The sequence below is a fragment of the Alexandromys fortis genome, unplaced genomic scaffold (assembly GCF_014885135.2).
Source record: "Alexandromys fortis isolate MF-2015 unplaced genomic scaffold, M_Fortis_MF-2015_v1.1 scaffold_70, whole genome shotgun sequence".
Lineage (NCBI taxonomy): Eukaryota > Metazoa > Chordata > Mammalia > Rodentia > Cricetidae > Alexandromys > Alexandromys fortis.
The window spans coordinates 8,503,028-8,517,955 of NW_026067955.1; the positions used below are offsets into that span (position 1 = coordinate 8,503,028).

A 14,928-nucleotide genomic window follows, 5' to 3' on the forward strand; every position below is an offset into this window, starting at 1 on the left:
GTCTTTAATAAAGAAAGGATGTGTAGGGAGCATGCACAAGGCCGTCCCAAGGGTTTGGTATGTGCTCACGAGCAGCCTCTGAACTACAGCCCCAGCCCTTGTCCTTTGTAGACTAATGTCACTGAAAATGACATGGTAGCAGCAAGATGTGGTGGTAGATACCTGAAATCCCCAACACTAAGAAAACTGTCTCAAACAAACAAAAGCCCATACAGTGGTTTTACATTAAACCCATAATTGCAAGGGAAGAAAACAAAGACAGCCATTTACCCCAGATCCAGGCAAGTGCTGTCTGGACTTGTTTATACACTGGCAAATGTTTCCTTGCCTCTAGATAGTGGTTCTCAACCTGTGGGTCACAACCCCACAGGAGTAACATATCAGATATTACAGTTATGAAGTAGCAGTGAAATAAGTTTATGGTTGGGGGTCAGCACAACACGAGGGGCTGTATCAAAGGGCCGTGGCATTAGGAAGGTGAGATCTGCTGCTCTAGGACAAAGAGATCATTAGGTAAGTGTGTGCATGTCTGTGGCTTTGCACGAGGCAGTCTGAATTGTGCAGTCGCTCCTGTGTTGGCAGGCTCTGCCGCTTAACCGCAAATAGACTTGTCCGCAGAGTGAGAGGCCTTAGGGTGCAGATTCTGGAGAGTTCTAGTTCCCTTAGACCTTGATACTCAGTTGAAGGTGAGTTTTTTGAGTGCCAGTATTATATGGAGTCTGGCAGGATTTTATTTATATAAATATTAAAATTTCTACTTTTTATTTATTGAGAGAGATCTTACTAAGCTCAGCATTTGCCAGCTTCTGGCCCCCCACCCCCCACCCAGTGCTGCTGTTAACGGCACATCCCATTATGCCTGGCTAATAAGTCTTGTGTTAAAGGGCATCAAGCAAGCACATGGTACACACACATGAATAAATCTAATTATAATATAAAAGAGGCTAGGTTTTATCCCTCCTTCTTCCCAAGGGGTGTTGTTTGTGATGAGGATCTTTGCCCCTTCTTTTAAGGCAGTTCTTACAGGGAAATTAAACTTTGTCTCGCCGTGAGCCTTACCTGTCACAGGTAACTTCAGGTCTGTTCAGCTGGACCTTGATGCTTGGTTGCCCTGGCAGAAAGGTTGTTTCCTGAGCATGTGAGGTTTGTAGGTGGTCTTGTCCTTGAAGGGGAATCAGGCATTCTGGCATCTGTCAGTATAGATGCTGAGAGTTCCAGGATGGTTACAAAAATGGGTCCTCTGCCTTTCCCAAGACTCCATCAGGAGAGTGGCTGTAAATCTTGCCAACCTAGTATTTTGGTTCTGATCAAGTAGCACTGGCTTCCAACAGGAAATCAATTCATTACCCTCTGTCAGGTTTACCCCAGGCTCCTATTATGGGGCAGTTTGTATAGTGTCTTTCTGTATCTAAGTAAGTTACTCTTTTCCTCTCCTGTACCTTCACTTTAGAGCACTCTGTTCTACCATTCCTCCTCCTTGCACTAGGGGTGTCAGTCCTTTGCCTTGGGTATCTTACATTTTTGGAGACCTTTACCTCCAGTCGGCCTATGTCTGCCCCGCACCCCACACACCTGCGGCTGCTGTGTGCTGTGCATTGTTAAACTTTAAGTGTTACATCAGCTTCCCCAAAACAGGTTTGTACCAAAAGCTCCCTCAGTCGGTTACAGTTTTCCCTTATTCAGCTTTTTGTGGCAGGTACGGTGAGGGTATCGTGTATGTGTGTGGAGGCCAGAGATTGACCGCACACGTTTTTCTCCAGCCCTCGTAGAGGTAGAATCCCTCCCTGGAGCTCCAGGACTTTCTAGCTGGCCAGCGTGCTCCGGGCGTCCCATGCCTTTACCTCCCACATGCTCAGCATTGGCTCAGGCACTGGGGATCTGAACTCCAGTCCCCGGGCTTGCAGGGCAAGCACTTACCCCTTTGAGCCCTCTCGCCAGTCTCTTATGACAGCTTTTCATATTTTCTAGGCTGGCTTCCAGTGCTCTGGAGGTCGCCTAGGAGTCTTGATCCTCCCAAGTGCTGGAATTATAGGTGTGGACCACCATACCAGTTTATCAGTCCTGGGTATGTACCCAAGGCATTCTCTTCCAACTGAGCCATATCCCACCCTGTTCTTAAATATGCTCATGCCACATGTTGTGGTGTGGTGCTGAGGCAAGAGGATCACGAGTTTGAGAACAGCCTGAGCTTGTATGTACATGGAGAGAGAGACCTTGTATGAAAACAAAAGAGGTCATGCTCACCTTTCCCGTGTGCTGTTGACCACCTCATGGTCAGAGCGCCTCTCTAGGAACTGGAGTAGATGGGAGCTTTGTTGTAACTCCTGAGTTCTGTTGGGTCTCTTGTTTGAGAACCCCTCCACCCCTTGCTAAAAGGTTTATAGAGTACTTCTCCAAAGGAGGCATTCCCCTGTCGATTGGATCCCAGTGTAGTCTCATCATTGGAATAGGTTCTGTCGGCCCCTGGGGGGCTGCTTGGATGGAGCTGGCATGCCTGCTGCAGCCTTTCAGTCAGTCCTGTTCCTCTCCTGTGCAGCATGTACAGTTGATGCATCGCAAAGATAGAGGGGAGTTACTCCTTGGAAGGAAGTCTTTCTGTCATCTGTCAATTAAGCAAGCCTTATGTCTTAAAGTGCCCCCCACCCAAAGACCTCCATAGCATTGCCGGGAAGGTGGCTGCCTGCAAACGCTGTCCGACTCCATGGCTCCCGAGTTCCTTCCTGAGTTGTCCTTCACAAACTTTGCTACTCTCTGGGCTCTATGGTGTTTCCTTTCCTTTCTTGTACCATTTGGAACAATCCAGCCGTTCTACTTTAGGACAAAAATTTTATTTTCTCCCAAAAAAATCCTTTCTTAAAAAAAGGTCTTTAATTTTCTCATCAGACCACAAAGTCTTCCTTCATCCTTACACTTCACATTTTTCTCTTCCGTGTTCGCTGGTTCCTTTCCTGCCTCAGTTCCTTCCCTAAAGTATGTATCTTCAGGCCATGTGTGAGATACATGCCTTTAATCCCAGCACTCTGGAGGAAGTGAATTTGAGGCTACAGCAAGTTCCAAGCCAGCGAGGGCTATATGGTGAGACCCAGTCTCAAACTTGACAAAATCTCCAAATTTAGATAAGATTTTTTTCTCAGCAAAATATTTCTCAGTAAAATGTATTTTATGATTTTATGGGTTTTTTTTTTTTCATCAAAATTCAGCTTGGCTTCTTTTTGTAGCATTTGCTTATTGAATTACATGTTAATTCCAGTTTTAGCACCCAGGACCATACTCAGGGTGATGATCAAGAATAAAGCGACCACTGGGCATTGGTGGCACACACCTTTAATCCCAGCACTCAGGAGGCAGAGGCAGGTGGATCTCTGTGAGTTCGAGGCCAGCCTGGTCTACAAGTGCTAGTTCCAGGACAGGTTCCAAAAGCTTTAGAGAGAGGGCTGGAGAGAGGGCTCAGAGGTTAAGAGCACTGACTGCTCTTCCAGAGGTCCTGAGTTCAATTCCAGCAGCCACATGTTGGCTCACAACCATCTGTAATGAGATCTAGTGCCCTCTTCTGGCCAGCAAACATACAGCTAGAACACTGTATATATAATAAATAAATCTTTAAAAAAAAAAAAAAGCTTCAGAGAAAAAGAGTAACGCGACCCTGATGTTCTTCTATGTGCAATCAGTTTGGGGAAACTGTTTATTAACAGCCCCAGATGTAGTTTTCACCCCGCTTTGCTAATAGGTTCAAGATACATAGGTCACCACTGAAATTCACACAAGTCATGTAAGCCTAAAGACCTCTAGTCTAATGAGATCAGTTCTGTTCTATTTAAGCATTCATTCGTCTGTAAACCAACTAGAGATTTTACATAATTTTTTTCTCGGTCGTCATCTCCCTATGCTCCCCTGGAGGGCTTCGAACTCACCGTGTAACCCAGGCTCGTCCCAAGCTCTTGTTCTTCCTGTGCCTCCTGTAGAGTGCTGCGATTCTCAGCATGTATTCCCACACTTGGCTTCCTCGGAGGAGTGTATCATGTAGCTGTAACTTATGCATAAGGGTAAATACACAGCCTATGAAAACTTGATTGGGGTCACAGTTCTGAAGGTTGGAAAACTCGCTTTGTAGCCCAGGCTATCTTCCTGCCCCAGTCTCTGGAGCACTGGCATGATAGACATGTGCCAGCACGCTTGGCTTTAAAGTCTGTCCCCACAAACACGTCTTCCTTTTTAAAGAAAGGAGGAAAAATGTACACAAATGAACTAATTTGCAATGGAAATAAAGTCCAGCTCTGTTCCCTTTTCCAAACAGAGTGCCTGATGGAGGGGAAGTAGCTCAATGTTTGCCTAACATGCACAAGGCCTTAGGCTAGATCCCAGCGTTGTGGGAAATAAAATGACCAAGCCTGCTATCACAGTGCACACTTGCAATCACAACACTAAGAAGGCTAAGGCAAGAGGATTACAAGTTCAAGGCCAGCCTGGGCTACGTATTAAGATGCTGTCAGAGCAAAAGAGCACAGAGGGCATCCTCAGCTCTAAGAGCTCAGAAAGTGGCTGGGGTGGGAGGCGCTTACGAGGTTGTCAGACATTGAGTGGTGGTCCTTCCAAGAGGGAACTCAGCTTTGAGCAGTAAGCGTCAGGAGATAGCCTGGACCTTCGGGAAGAAAGGTCAGCACAGTTGAGAGGAGTGAGTGAGTGTGTTCCACGGGGAATACCTGTCCATTAAGGAGCACATAGAGAAGGTGAGCAAGATGGTTCCGCAGATGAAGATGTTTGCTGCTAAACCTTACAAGCCTGAGTTCAGTTCTGGAACCTATATGGCGGAAGAAGAGAACTGACTCCCTCAAGTTCTCTTTTGACCTCCACATGTGTACTATGAGTGCACACATACAATAAATACATTTTGGGGGGGGGTGATATTTGAAACAGGGTTGCTCTGTGTAGACCAGGCTGGCCTTGAACTCACAGAGATCTTCCTGCCTCTGCTTCCTTCCTGAGTGCTGGGATAAAGGTGTGCTCCACCACCGCCCAGAATATATATTTTTTAATTTAGAGAGTGGGTCAGCAGTTAAGAGCAGTGGCTGTTCTTCTAGAGGCCCCCGGTTTGGTTTCCAGTGCCCATGTGGCAGCGCACAAACACCTGTAACTCCAGTAGGAGACTGGACACGCTCTTCTGGCCTCTGAGGGCACCAGGCGTGTGTATGGTGTGTGCGCGCGCGCGCGCACACACACACACACACACACACACACACACGCGCGCGCGCGTCCTGTTTAGAGGACTGAGCTGGTTCAGCAGGTAAGCGCTGTCTCCAAGCCTGACAAACTCAGTGTATCCCCAGACCACTTAGCGGGAAACAAGACCTCAACTCCTGCAAATTGTCCTCTCCCTCCCACACACATGCTGTGGCCAATATGCTCCCACACATATAAAATGTAATATAATAAAGATCATATGCAGAAATCCATAAAGATTGAATTTCTCAAATTAGCCCATGTTAATGTAATAGTGGCAAATTTCAGTAGAGAAAATAGCTTTCATTTTGGTATTTTGAAATCTGTCACAAAACATCAATCAAGAAATGCTATCAACCAAAGGGAAGGAAAATCTCTCTCTCTCCCCATGTGTTGTTGTTTGTTGAGACAGGATTTCTCTGTGTAGCTTTAGCTGTCCTGGAATTCAATCTGTACACCAGGCTATCTTCAAACTCAGAGATCTTCCTGCCTCTGTCTCCCGAGTGCTGGGATTTAAAGGTGTGCACCACCACTGCTTGGCCAAGAATATTTTTCCTAATGCTGAATTTTCTAAATGCCCACTGGAAATGAAGCTAGTTAGAAAAAACATACTTGTAATCAGAATTCTTGCCTGTGCTGAGTTATTTTGCAGTATTGCTGAGTCCTGAGTTGAAGTGTCGCTCTTGGGAGCTTTGGGGGATCCATAGGAGTTGGTTGTGGGCCATCCAGTCATGACGGAGCTTCAGTGCTAAAGATGGCTCGCTGTTGATGTGCAGAATTCAGTGTCAGTCACCAGCCTCTTCTTTTTTTGCAGCTTTTGGCTGATGCCAGCATTTATGCTCAAGAAAATAGTTCTTGGGAACTTTTCCTCTGGCCCAGTGGACCCGATGATGGCTGATGCCATTGACTTCATGGTGGACAGGGTAAGGATCAAGATCCTGCCAAACACTTCGTACTGGGACTTTTTTGTGCACGGGGGAAGGAGGTCTTTGTTAAGCAATCCTCTGTGTTAAGACCTTCAAACAGACCCCACTGCTGAGGAGGGCTTAGCTCCGTCAGTGTCTCCAGCAGCTCAGGAGGCAGAGGCGAGCAGATGCGTGTGAGTTCCAGGACAGCTAGGGTTAAAGTGAGACCCTACTTAATTTTGCAACATACAGTAATAGTAAAATACTATAGATTCTTTAAAAAGTAGAAGATTCTTTAAAGGTAAACTGTAAGCATTTAAGGAAATAGATCGTTTTAACCTGATGTAACATTACCTAATTGTACATACATTGGAAAGGTACCTACTAATATGTACATTGTTTATGAATCAGTTTAAAATAAAATTTAAGGACCAAGTGGTGGTTACACACACCTTTAATTCCAGCACTCGGATCTCTGAGTTTGAGGCCAGCCTGGTCTATGGAGTGAGTTCCCAGACAGCCAGGGATATACAGAGAAACCCTGTCTCAAAACCAAATGAATAATAACATTTAAGGGACTGTAGATATGGCTGAGTGGCTAAGAGCACTGGCTGCTCTTGTAGAAGGTGTGAGTTGGGTTCCCAGCACCACCTTTGATGGTAGCTCCAGCTGCAGGAGTATCCAACACCTCTGGTCACTGAGGGCACCTGCACATGTGCACACATACCCACTTGCTGACACTCAAGTTGTCTGTGTCATATATAGAAGTAAAACAAACCTCAAACAAAAATTATAGAGCGGTTGAGAGCATGTACTGCACTTCCAGAAGATGAGGGTTGTGTCCTAGCATGTCAAGGAGCTCACAGCTGCCGGAAACTCCAGCTACTGAGGATCAGCACCCTTAGCTGGCCTCACAGGCAACTGTACACATACAATTTAAACATAAAATTAAATCTTTGTTTAAAATTTTTTTCAGCCTGGCTATGGTAATTATGCCTGTAATCTCAGCACTTGGGAGGCTGAGGCAGAAGGGTCTCCACTTTGGGGCCAGCCTAGGTAATACAGCAAGACTGTCTCTAAAAACAAAACCTTGTGAGACCTCACACTAGACAATACGTCTGCAATTCTTGGGCATCTGAGAATCTGGTTCCTATGGGGTGGGCAGAGGTTGTGTTGTTTCTTTTTTTTTTTTTTTTTCACCTCTTTGGCAGGGTTTCTCCAGGTAGCCCTGGCTGACCTCCAACTCAAAGATCTGCCTGCTTCTACCTCCCAAGTGCTGAGATTAAAGGCATGGGCCACTACTACCTGGCTAAGTTTTGTTGTTTCTCGAGACAAGGTATCTTGTGGTCTCAAACTTCACCTCCTGCGTGCAGGGTGTGCTGTCATGCCGGCTGGAATCTCTTCCCTTGAGCTCCTGTACAACTCAGGTCAAGCTGACAAACACGTCTGCAAACTGGTGTTTCAGAACCAAGGCGCAGGACATCCTTACGTACTCATTTTTTCCCTTTGAGTTGCACAGATCAGTGTGTTGTCCCGTAGACACCTGGGCTAAGCAGGTAGTACAGGCTGAAGCCAAAGGAAAACCACGTTCCAGTTACAAAGCTCGACTTGGGTGCCACAGTAGAAAAGGCCACTGCCCTGCAGTCCCAGATCAGTGTCTCAGATGCAGTGTGTTTTCTCATTGGTGGATCTTCCACCATACACATTGCCAACACCATAAACATAGATGTTATCTATGGACCTACTGTAAGCATACAAACAAAATTACTGCAGCCGTTACCTGTCTTTCTTCCTGCAGCTGGAGAGTTTGGGTCAGAGTGAACTGGCTTCAAGACTGACTCTCAATTGTCAGAATTCTTATGTGGAACCTCATAAAATTCGGGACATCCCTGTAACCATCATGGATGTAAGTTTCTTTTGAAGTAATATTAGGTGCTTATTTAAAATGTATATGTCAAGATGTCATTATTTTGTGACATTAACCATGCTGCTTTCTGCAAACATACCTTGGTTTCTTCAGTTCCAAAATCTGCTGCTTAGCCTGGAGTTTTCCTCCTAAGAGTGACACCATTGTGCTGGGTGTACTGGTGAAGGCCTGTGATCCCAGCTCTGGAGAGACAGAGGCAGGGAAATACTCAGGTTGGAGACAACCTGGTGTACACAGCGAGCTCTAGGCCAACCAGGATAAGTAATAAGACTGTCTCAACTCTTCCCTCACCAAAAGTTAAGAAAACAGACTGGAGAGATGATGGCTCAGCAGTTAAGAGCACTGACTGCTCTTGCAGAGGGCCTGGGTTTGTTTTCCAGTATCTACATGGTGTCTTACAACCATCTGTAACTCCAGTTCAAGGGATCTCATGCCCTCTTCTAACCGCCTCAGATATCATGTATGAATGTGGTGCAGACATTCATGTCGGCTAAGTAAGATACATAAAGTAGAGACAAATTTCAGTAAGCCTAGTAGTCTTTACCTGATTTGGGGAGGTTGTTTTCGGGTGTAGGAACAGAACCCGTGATTTTCCGTGTGCTGGGAAGACACTCCCCACTCAGCCATACACCTCAAGCTTGGCTGGTGTGTCTATATTTTCTCAACCACAGATACTAAACATTTCACATCTGGAGGTTTGCCTTGTGAGAGTAAAGAAATTCTGTAAGGTAGGACTGGCAAGATGGCTCCACCAACTAAAACTGCTTGCTGCCAGGCTGGAGAGATGGCTCAAAGGTTAACAGCACTGGCTGCTCTTCCAGAGGACCTGAGTTCAATTCCCAGCAATCACATGGTGGCTCACAACCATCTGCAATGAGATATGATGCCCTCTTCTGGCATGCATGCATACATGCAGGCAGAACATGCCTAAATAAATAAATCTTTTTTTAAAATCACATTTAAAAATATTGCTTGCTGCCAGGCCAAGAGCCTGAGTTTGAACCCAGTAGCTCTCCTTGCTCCGTGTCCTGGCTGATGACCAACCATCTACTTTGTTTCTGTGGACTTGCTTGCTCTAGATACACCATTTGTTCAAGTCTAGACTGTTCCACTTAGCACAATGCTCTTAAGGTTGTCTGTAGTGGGGCTGGAAACATGGCTCAGTGGCTAAGCACTTGCTGCTCTTACAGAAGACCTGAGTTCAGTTCCCAGCACCTACATCTGGCGCCTATAACTCCAGCTCCAAGGGATCTGAAACCCTCTTTTCGCTTCTGGAGAAACTGATTTTAAATGCATATATCCACACAGATTCACACATGTATAAATAATTAAAAATAAAAATCTGGGAAAAAATTATAATAGAGCTCAGTGGTTAAGAGCAGTGACTGCTCTTGAAGAGGACCTGGGTTCCATTCCCAACACCCACATAATAGCTCACAAGCCTTCTTTACTAAAGTTCAGAGGAGCCTCTTCTGGCCTGCATGCCTGTGGTGCATAGGCATACATATAGGCAAAAAAAAACTATACACATCAAAATAAAAAATGAAAAAAGATTCACTAGCCCCACAATGTATCTGAATGTCATTCCTTTAAGGCTGAATGATACTCTGTAACATAAACTTTACATCTTGTTGGTGTCTTCATCTTTCAGTAGACATGCTGGTTGTTTGTGATGTCGACGATTACATGTCTATTAACATGGGTAAAAGGATCTTAGTTCTTGCTTTCGAATCTTGTAATTTGGGGCTGCAGAGAGAGCTCTTGTAGAGAACACAGGTTCTGTTCCCAGCTCCTACATGGTTTCTTCAACCATGCATAACTTCAGTTCCAAGAGACCCGATGCCGTCTTCTGGCGTCTCGGGTACGCACACACATAGTGGCACACATGTAATTTGGCTTTAAACTTTTTGAGGAACTGACATGTCTTCCGATGGCTGTATCATTTTATATTTCCAGTAGTGCACAAGGGTTCTGGTTCTTTTTACCGAACATTCTGACATTTTGGTTATGAGCCTAGCCTTTAATGCCCCAACTGTCTCTCCAGTCCCATGGCACATGCTTGTAATACCAGCATTGGGGAGGTGCAAACAGGCAGGGTCCTGTTTGCTGACTGCCAGTCTAGCCTGCTTAGAAAGTTTCAGGCCATTGAGAGACCCTGTCTTAAAACACCAATTCTTGAAAATGACACCTGAGGTTGACCTCTGGCCCCCACATACCACAAACATGCATGCGTATACACACAAAATTTATATGTCCTTTAAAATATTTTCAAAAATATCTTGTATGCATGCTTATATTGAAAGCATCTGAAAGATATTAAAAACCACATGTGCTCAGCTGCCAGAGCCACTGTTCCCAGAAAGTCTGAACTTCCTGCCTTTAGTCTCTAATTTTTAAAAAAGATTATTTTAGCCAGGTAATAGTGGTACATGCCTTTTATACCAGCACTCGGGAGGCAGAGACAGGCAGAACTCTGAGTTTGAGGCCAGCCTGGTTTATGGAGCTAGTTTCAGGACAGCCAGAGCTACATAGAGAGACCCTGCCTAAATAAATAAATAAATGATTATTTTGCTTTGTGTGTATGGGTGTTTGCCTGCGTGTATGTGCGTGCACTATGTCATGCAGTGTCCATGGAGGCCACAAGTGTTGCATCCCCGGAGTTACAGAGAGTTGTGAGCTGCCATGTGGCTTGGAACCTAACCAGGGTCCTCTGGAGGAGGATCCAGGGCTCTTAACCACTGAGCCATCTCTCCAGTCCCAAGATTTCATCTTTTTTGAAATTAACATTTCCAGTGATTATTCACTATTAATATTTTGTTAATTAGCTACAGATGAGCGATGCAACAGACATTTGGCAGCGAAATCTATAGCTGCAGTTAAAATTAGGATTTTCTTCCGTGGGAATGGGGCCTAGAACACCCTAGGCAAGCGTTCTACTACACAGCTGTATTCCCACCGTTGGGTTAGAGTTGAATGAGACCAGGCACAGCACCAGGAGGTGGGCGCTGGCTGCTCTGGCACTCAGGAATGGGATACTTTTGTCCTGTGCTAAAAATACCATGAGGTTTCACCTTGTGTGCTTCCAAAGGTGTTTGACCAGAGTGCGCTGTCAACGGAAGCCAAGGAAGAGATGTACAAACTGTACCCTAATGCCCGGAGGGCTCACCTCAAGACGGGAGGCAATTTCCCCTACCTGTGCAGGAGTGCAGAGGTCAATCTTTATGTGCAGGTAAGGCCAGCCTGGGATGCACAGCACTTGTAGAGACCCCCCAAGGCGACTCTCCCTCGGCAGCCCTTTTCAGGATGAGCAGCCTGCATTCCTGCACTGTGACCTTGCTTCCTGGAGACAGGGAATTCAGCTACAGCAAGACACCATCTGAATGGGAACAGTCTGAGTCTCAGAAAATGAAGTGATCTGATTATGCACTATTGGCAAAAATAAAAACACACTCCATTCTCTCAAGAGATTATAGAATAGGGTGACAAGTGACTGCCTTGATGATTTGGCAAGAAGCATCAGGTGCCTTCCATAGCAAGTCCTGTCTTTAGTGCTCCCGTGCACTCATGGAAGTAGATCCTAAGGAGGTGGTCCTAAACAGAGAATAGTGGTGCCTGGGGATGCTCATCATGCCACGGACCACAGTAGGAAAGACTGGAAGGACCTCCCACCACCGCGGGAGGCGGGACAGACATCCGCCGGTGGAGCAGCATGTCTAAGAAGGGCTGGGGAGATGGCTCGGTGGTTAAGAGCACTTGCTGCTCTTGCACAGGATCTGAGTTTGATTCCCAGCACCCACACTGTAGCTCACAGCCATCTCTAACTCCAGTTCAAGAGATCTAATGTCCTCTTCAGCCTCCACAGGCATCAGGCATACATGTGGCATATATACATGCATGTGAGTAAAGTATTCATATAATTTTTAAGAAGAAAAGATGTTTATGAAGGGCTAGCAAGGCGGCTCTATTAAAGTATTTGGCATTCAGGCGTGAGGACTTTAGTTCAGACTCCCCCAGAACTCACATAAATGCCTGGTGCACATGGTTGCCTACCTGGACTTCAAGCCTGGGAAGGTAGCATCTGGGGATTCCCCAAAGCAAGCTGGGGACTAGCCATACCAGGGTGCTGGAGAGATGGCTCAGCAGTTCTTCCAGAGGACCCCAGTTCTACTCCCAGCTCCTAGTGGCAGCTGACAACTGAAACTCCAGGTCCAGGGGATCCACCTCTTCTGGTCTCCATGGGCGCTGCATGAATACAACGCTTAGACATGCATGCAGGCAAATCACCTGTACACATTAAAAAGACAGGCCATGGTAGAGAGCTCTGGATTTGATTGCGACCACCTTCCTCAGTGAGTAAGATGGAGAGTGATCGACCTTGATCCTCTACAGAAAGCCCCCCATGTGCCCACAAATGCAAAGTGCATATATACTCTATACATGGGGGCCGTGGGGGTGAGGATGTCCATGAAAAGTTGTCAGGAACGTAGAGAAGCTGGATTTGAAAAAACAAAACAATTTGACGCCAAAGGTCCACCATTTCTCTGGTCAGGCACAGTGGTGCATAGTTGTAACCATAGAACTTTGAGACCAACGGGGGGGGGGGGGGGGGGGGGGGGGGGGGGGGGGGGGGGCGGTGCTGTAAGGTCAAGGCCGGTCTCAGTGACATAGTGAAACCCATATTCTTGTTTGTTTTCCAGCTTTTCTCTAGTTCCCTGTACTGGTGTGTAATTCTAGGAAGTTTTTATGTTTTCCCACCACGCTTGTTCATAACGTGCTACGCCTTCTGTAATATAGTCACTGAGAAATGAAGGTGCTGGGCTTGGGGAGATGATGGCTTGGTTGGTAAAGTGTTTGCCATGCAAAGATGAGTTCCGTCCCCATAATATAAACCCCTAGGGCTTGCTGGCAAGTCAGCCTAGCCTACTTGTCAGACTTGAAGCATTTGAGAGACTGTCTCAAAAGACAAGAGAGGGCCAGTGAGGGCTCAGCAAGTGAAAGACCTGCCACCAAGTCTGACAACCTGAGTTCAGGGCCAGAAATGACGTGGAGGAGACAGCCGATCCCACAGGTTGTCCCTGGCCTACACACACACACACACACACACACACACGAAATAAGGAGAGTGTAATGTTTTAGAGTCCTGAGGAGCGGCTCTGATGTTGACCTCTGACCTCCACATACACTCACCAAGAAGGTTCGGGACTGAGATGGGGTGTCCTGGTGGTGGAGCACTTTGCCTAGCACCCTGAAGCCCCTTCATGTCAGCACCATAAACAAGACAACACTAATAATAACCCAAGTCTTTCTGCACTTTCCCAGATACATTTGCTGCAGTTCCATGGAACCAAATATGCTGCCATCGACCCGTCAGTGGTCAGTGCAGAGGAGCTAGAGGTGCAGAAAAGCCGCCTCGGCCTCAGCCAGGAGGAGCCGTAGGCGGGCTCGCAACACGCCAGTACAATCAGTTCAGGTTCATCAGGCACACTGGGCCTTACTGTTTCAGGAGGAGGACTGATGGTCATCTTCACGACATGCGTCAGCTCTTCTAAGCCAGTATGACTGTCCCCTCTCCAGGATTGTTTGTTTCGTTTTATTTTTTTAAAACTTTTGAATTTTAAGAACTTTTGAAGACTCCCATTTTAAGAATTGTGAAAATTTTGCTACCAAAAGCCTTTTCCCCTGTTGTGTGTTCATGTCAAAGGCTTGGGATCATGTGATTTTTTTTTCTTCCGTTTTTTCCCACTTTCTGTGTTCCTCACTGTAAAGGCTGCACCTCCAGACTGGAAGAGGAACACCACCTATTTTATGCTTTCCTGGGATAACCAGGTGCCAAGGCCAGCACCTGCTGGCCACTCCCTCCAAAACCACTACTTTTGTTTCCAGCTGAGCACACCATTTTGAGTATTAGCGGCTGTATTTCCATTACAGTCATTTGGAATAAAAACTGAATTTCAGTGAATGGCTCTTGTGGTTACTGTTGCTTGCACAGCTGGCTGCTGGCCAGTGCCGTGTGACTTTGGGGAAACTGCTCCACCATCCTGGCACTGATGGCGCAGTCAGAGGTGCTGTGACCGCGACTCCCACTGTATGCCACATGCGTTCCTCTCCATCTTCCTCACTAGTGGAGTTTTTAGAAAAGAGATAGGGTCTAATTTAGGCTAGGCCTCCATCCCCCGAGTGCTGTTTTTTTTTAATTTATTTATTATGTATACAATGTTCTGTCTGCATGTATGCCTGCCCACCAGAAGAGGGCACCAGATCTCATAGATGGTTGTGAGCATCCATGTGGTTGCTGGGAATTGAACTCAGGACCTCTGAAAGAGCAGCCAGTATTCTTAACCTCTGAGCCACCGCTCCAGCCCCAACATGTTTTTAATACGTAGGGAGGAAATAGTTTAATAAAATGTCCCCATCTGTTGATCCAGCTTAAAAAATTTCTAACCTTGGGCTGGAGAGATGGCTCAGAGGTTAAGAGCATTGCCTGCTCTTCCAAAGGTCCTGAGTTCAATTCCCAGCAACCACATGGTGGCTCACAACCATCTGTAATGAGGTCTGGTGCCCTCTTCTGGCCTGCAGGCATTCACACAGACAGAATATTGTATACGTAATAAATAAACAAATTAAAAAAAAAATTCCAACCTATGGATAGCCTTTTCTATCTCCCCTCACTTTCCCACATACATTCCTACCCTGGATTACTATAAAGCCTTTTCTGATACCATACAATTTCTATATGTACTTTCAAGAGATAAAGTAGGTTATTTGAGGGCCTGGAGAGATGGCTCAGTAGTTAAGAGCACTTGCTGCTCTTCCAGAGGACCCAGGTTCAATTCCCGTCATCTACATGGCAGCTCACAACTGACTATAACTCCAGTTCCA

General features: G+C 46.2%; 1 protein-coding gene across 1 annotated transcript in view; it reads left to right on the top strand.

Annotated features, from left to right (window-relative positions):
- Spg21 (SPG21 abhydrolase domain containing, maspardin) overlaps positions 1–14,008 on the top strand; it is a 32,539-nt gene extending 18,531 nt beyond the window's left edge. Inside the window, exons 6-9 of the mRNA XM_050151987.1 lie at positions 6,032–6,140; positions 7,921–8,028; positions 11,138–11,278; positions 13,369–14,008. Coding sequence (XP_050007944.1) covers positions 6,032–6,140; positions 7,921–8,028; positions 11,138–11,278; positions 13,369–13,485 — 475 coding nt within the window. The 3' untranslated portion in view covers positions 13,486–14,008. The remainder of the gene's footprint in view (positions 1–6,031; positions 6,141–7,920; positions 8,029–11,137; positions 11,279–13,368) is intronic.
- Positions 14,009–14,928: the final 920 nt, after the last annotated feature.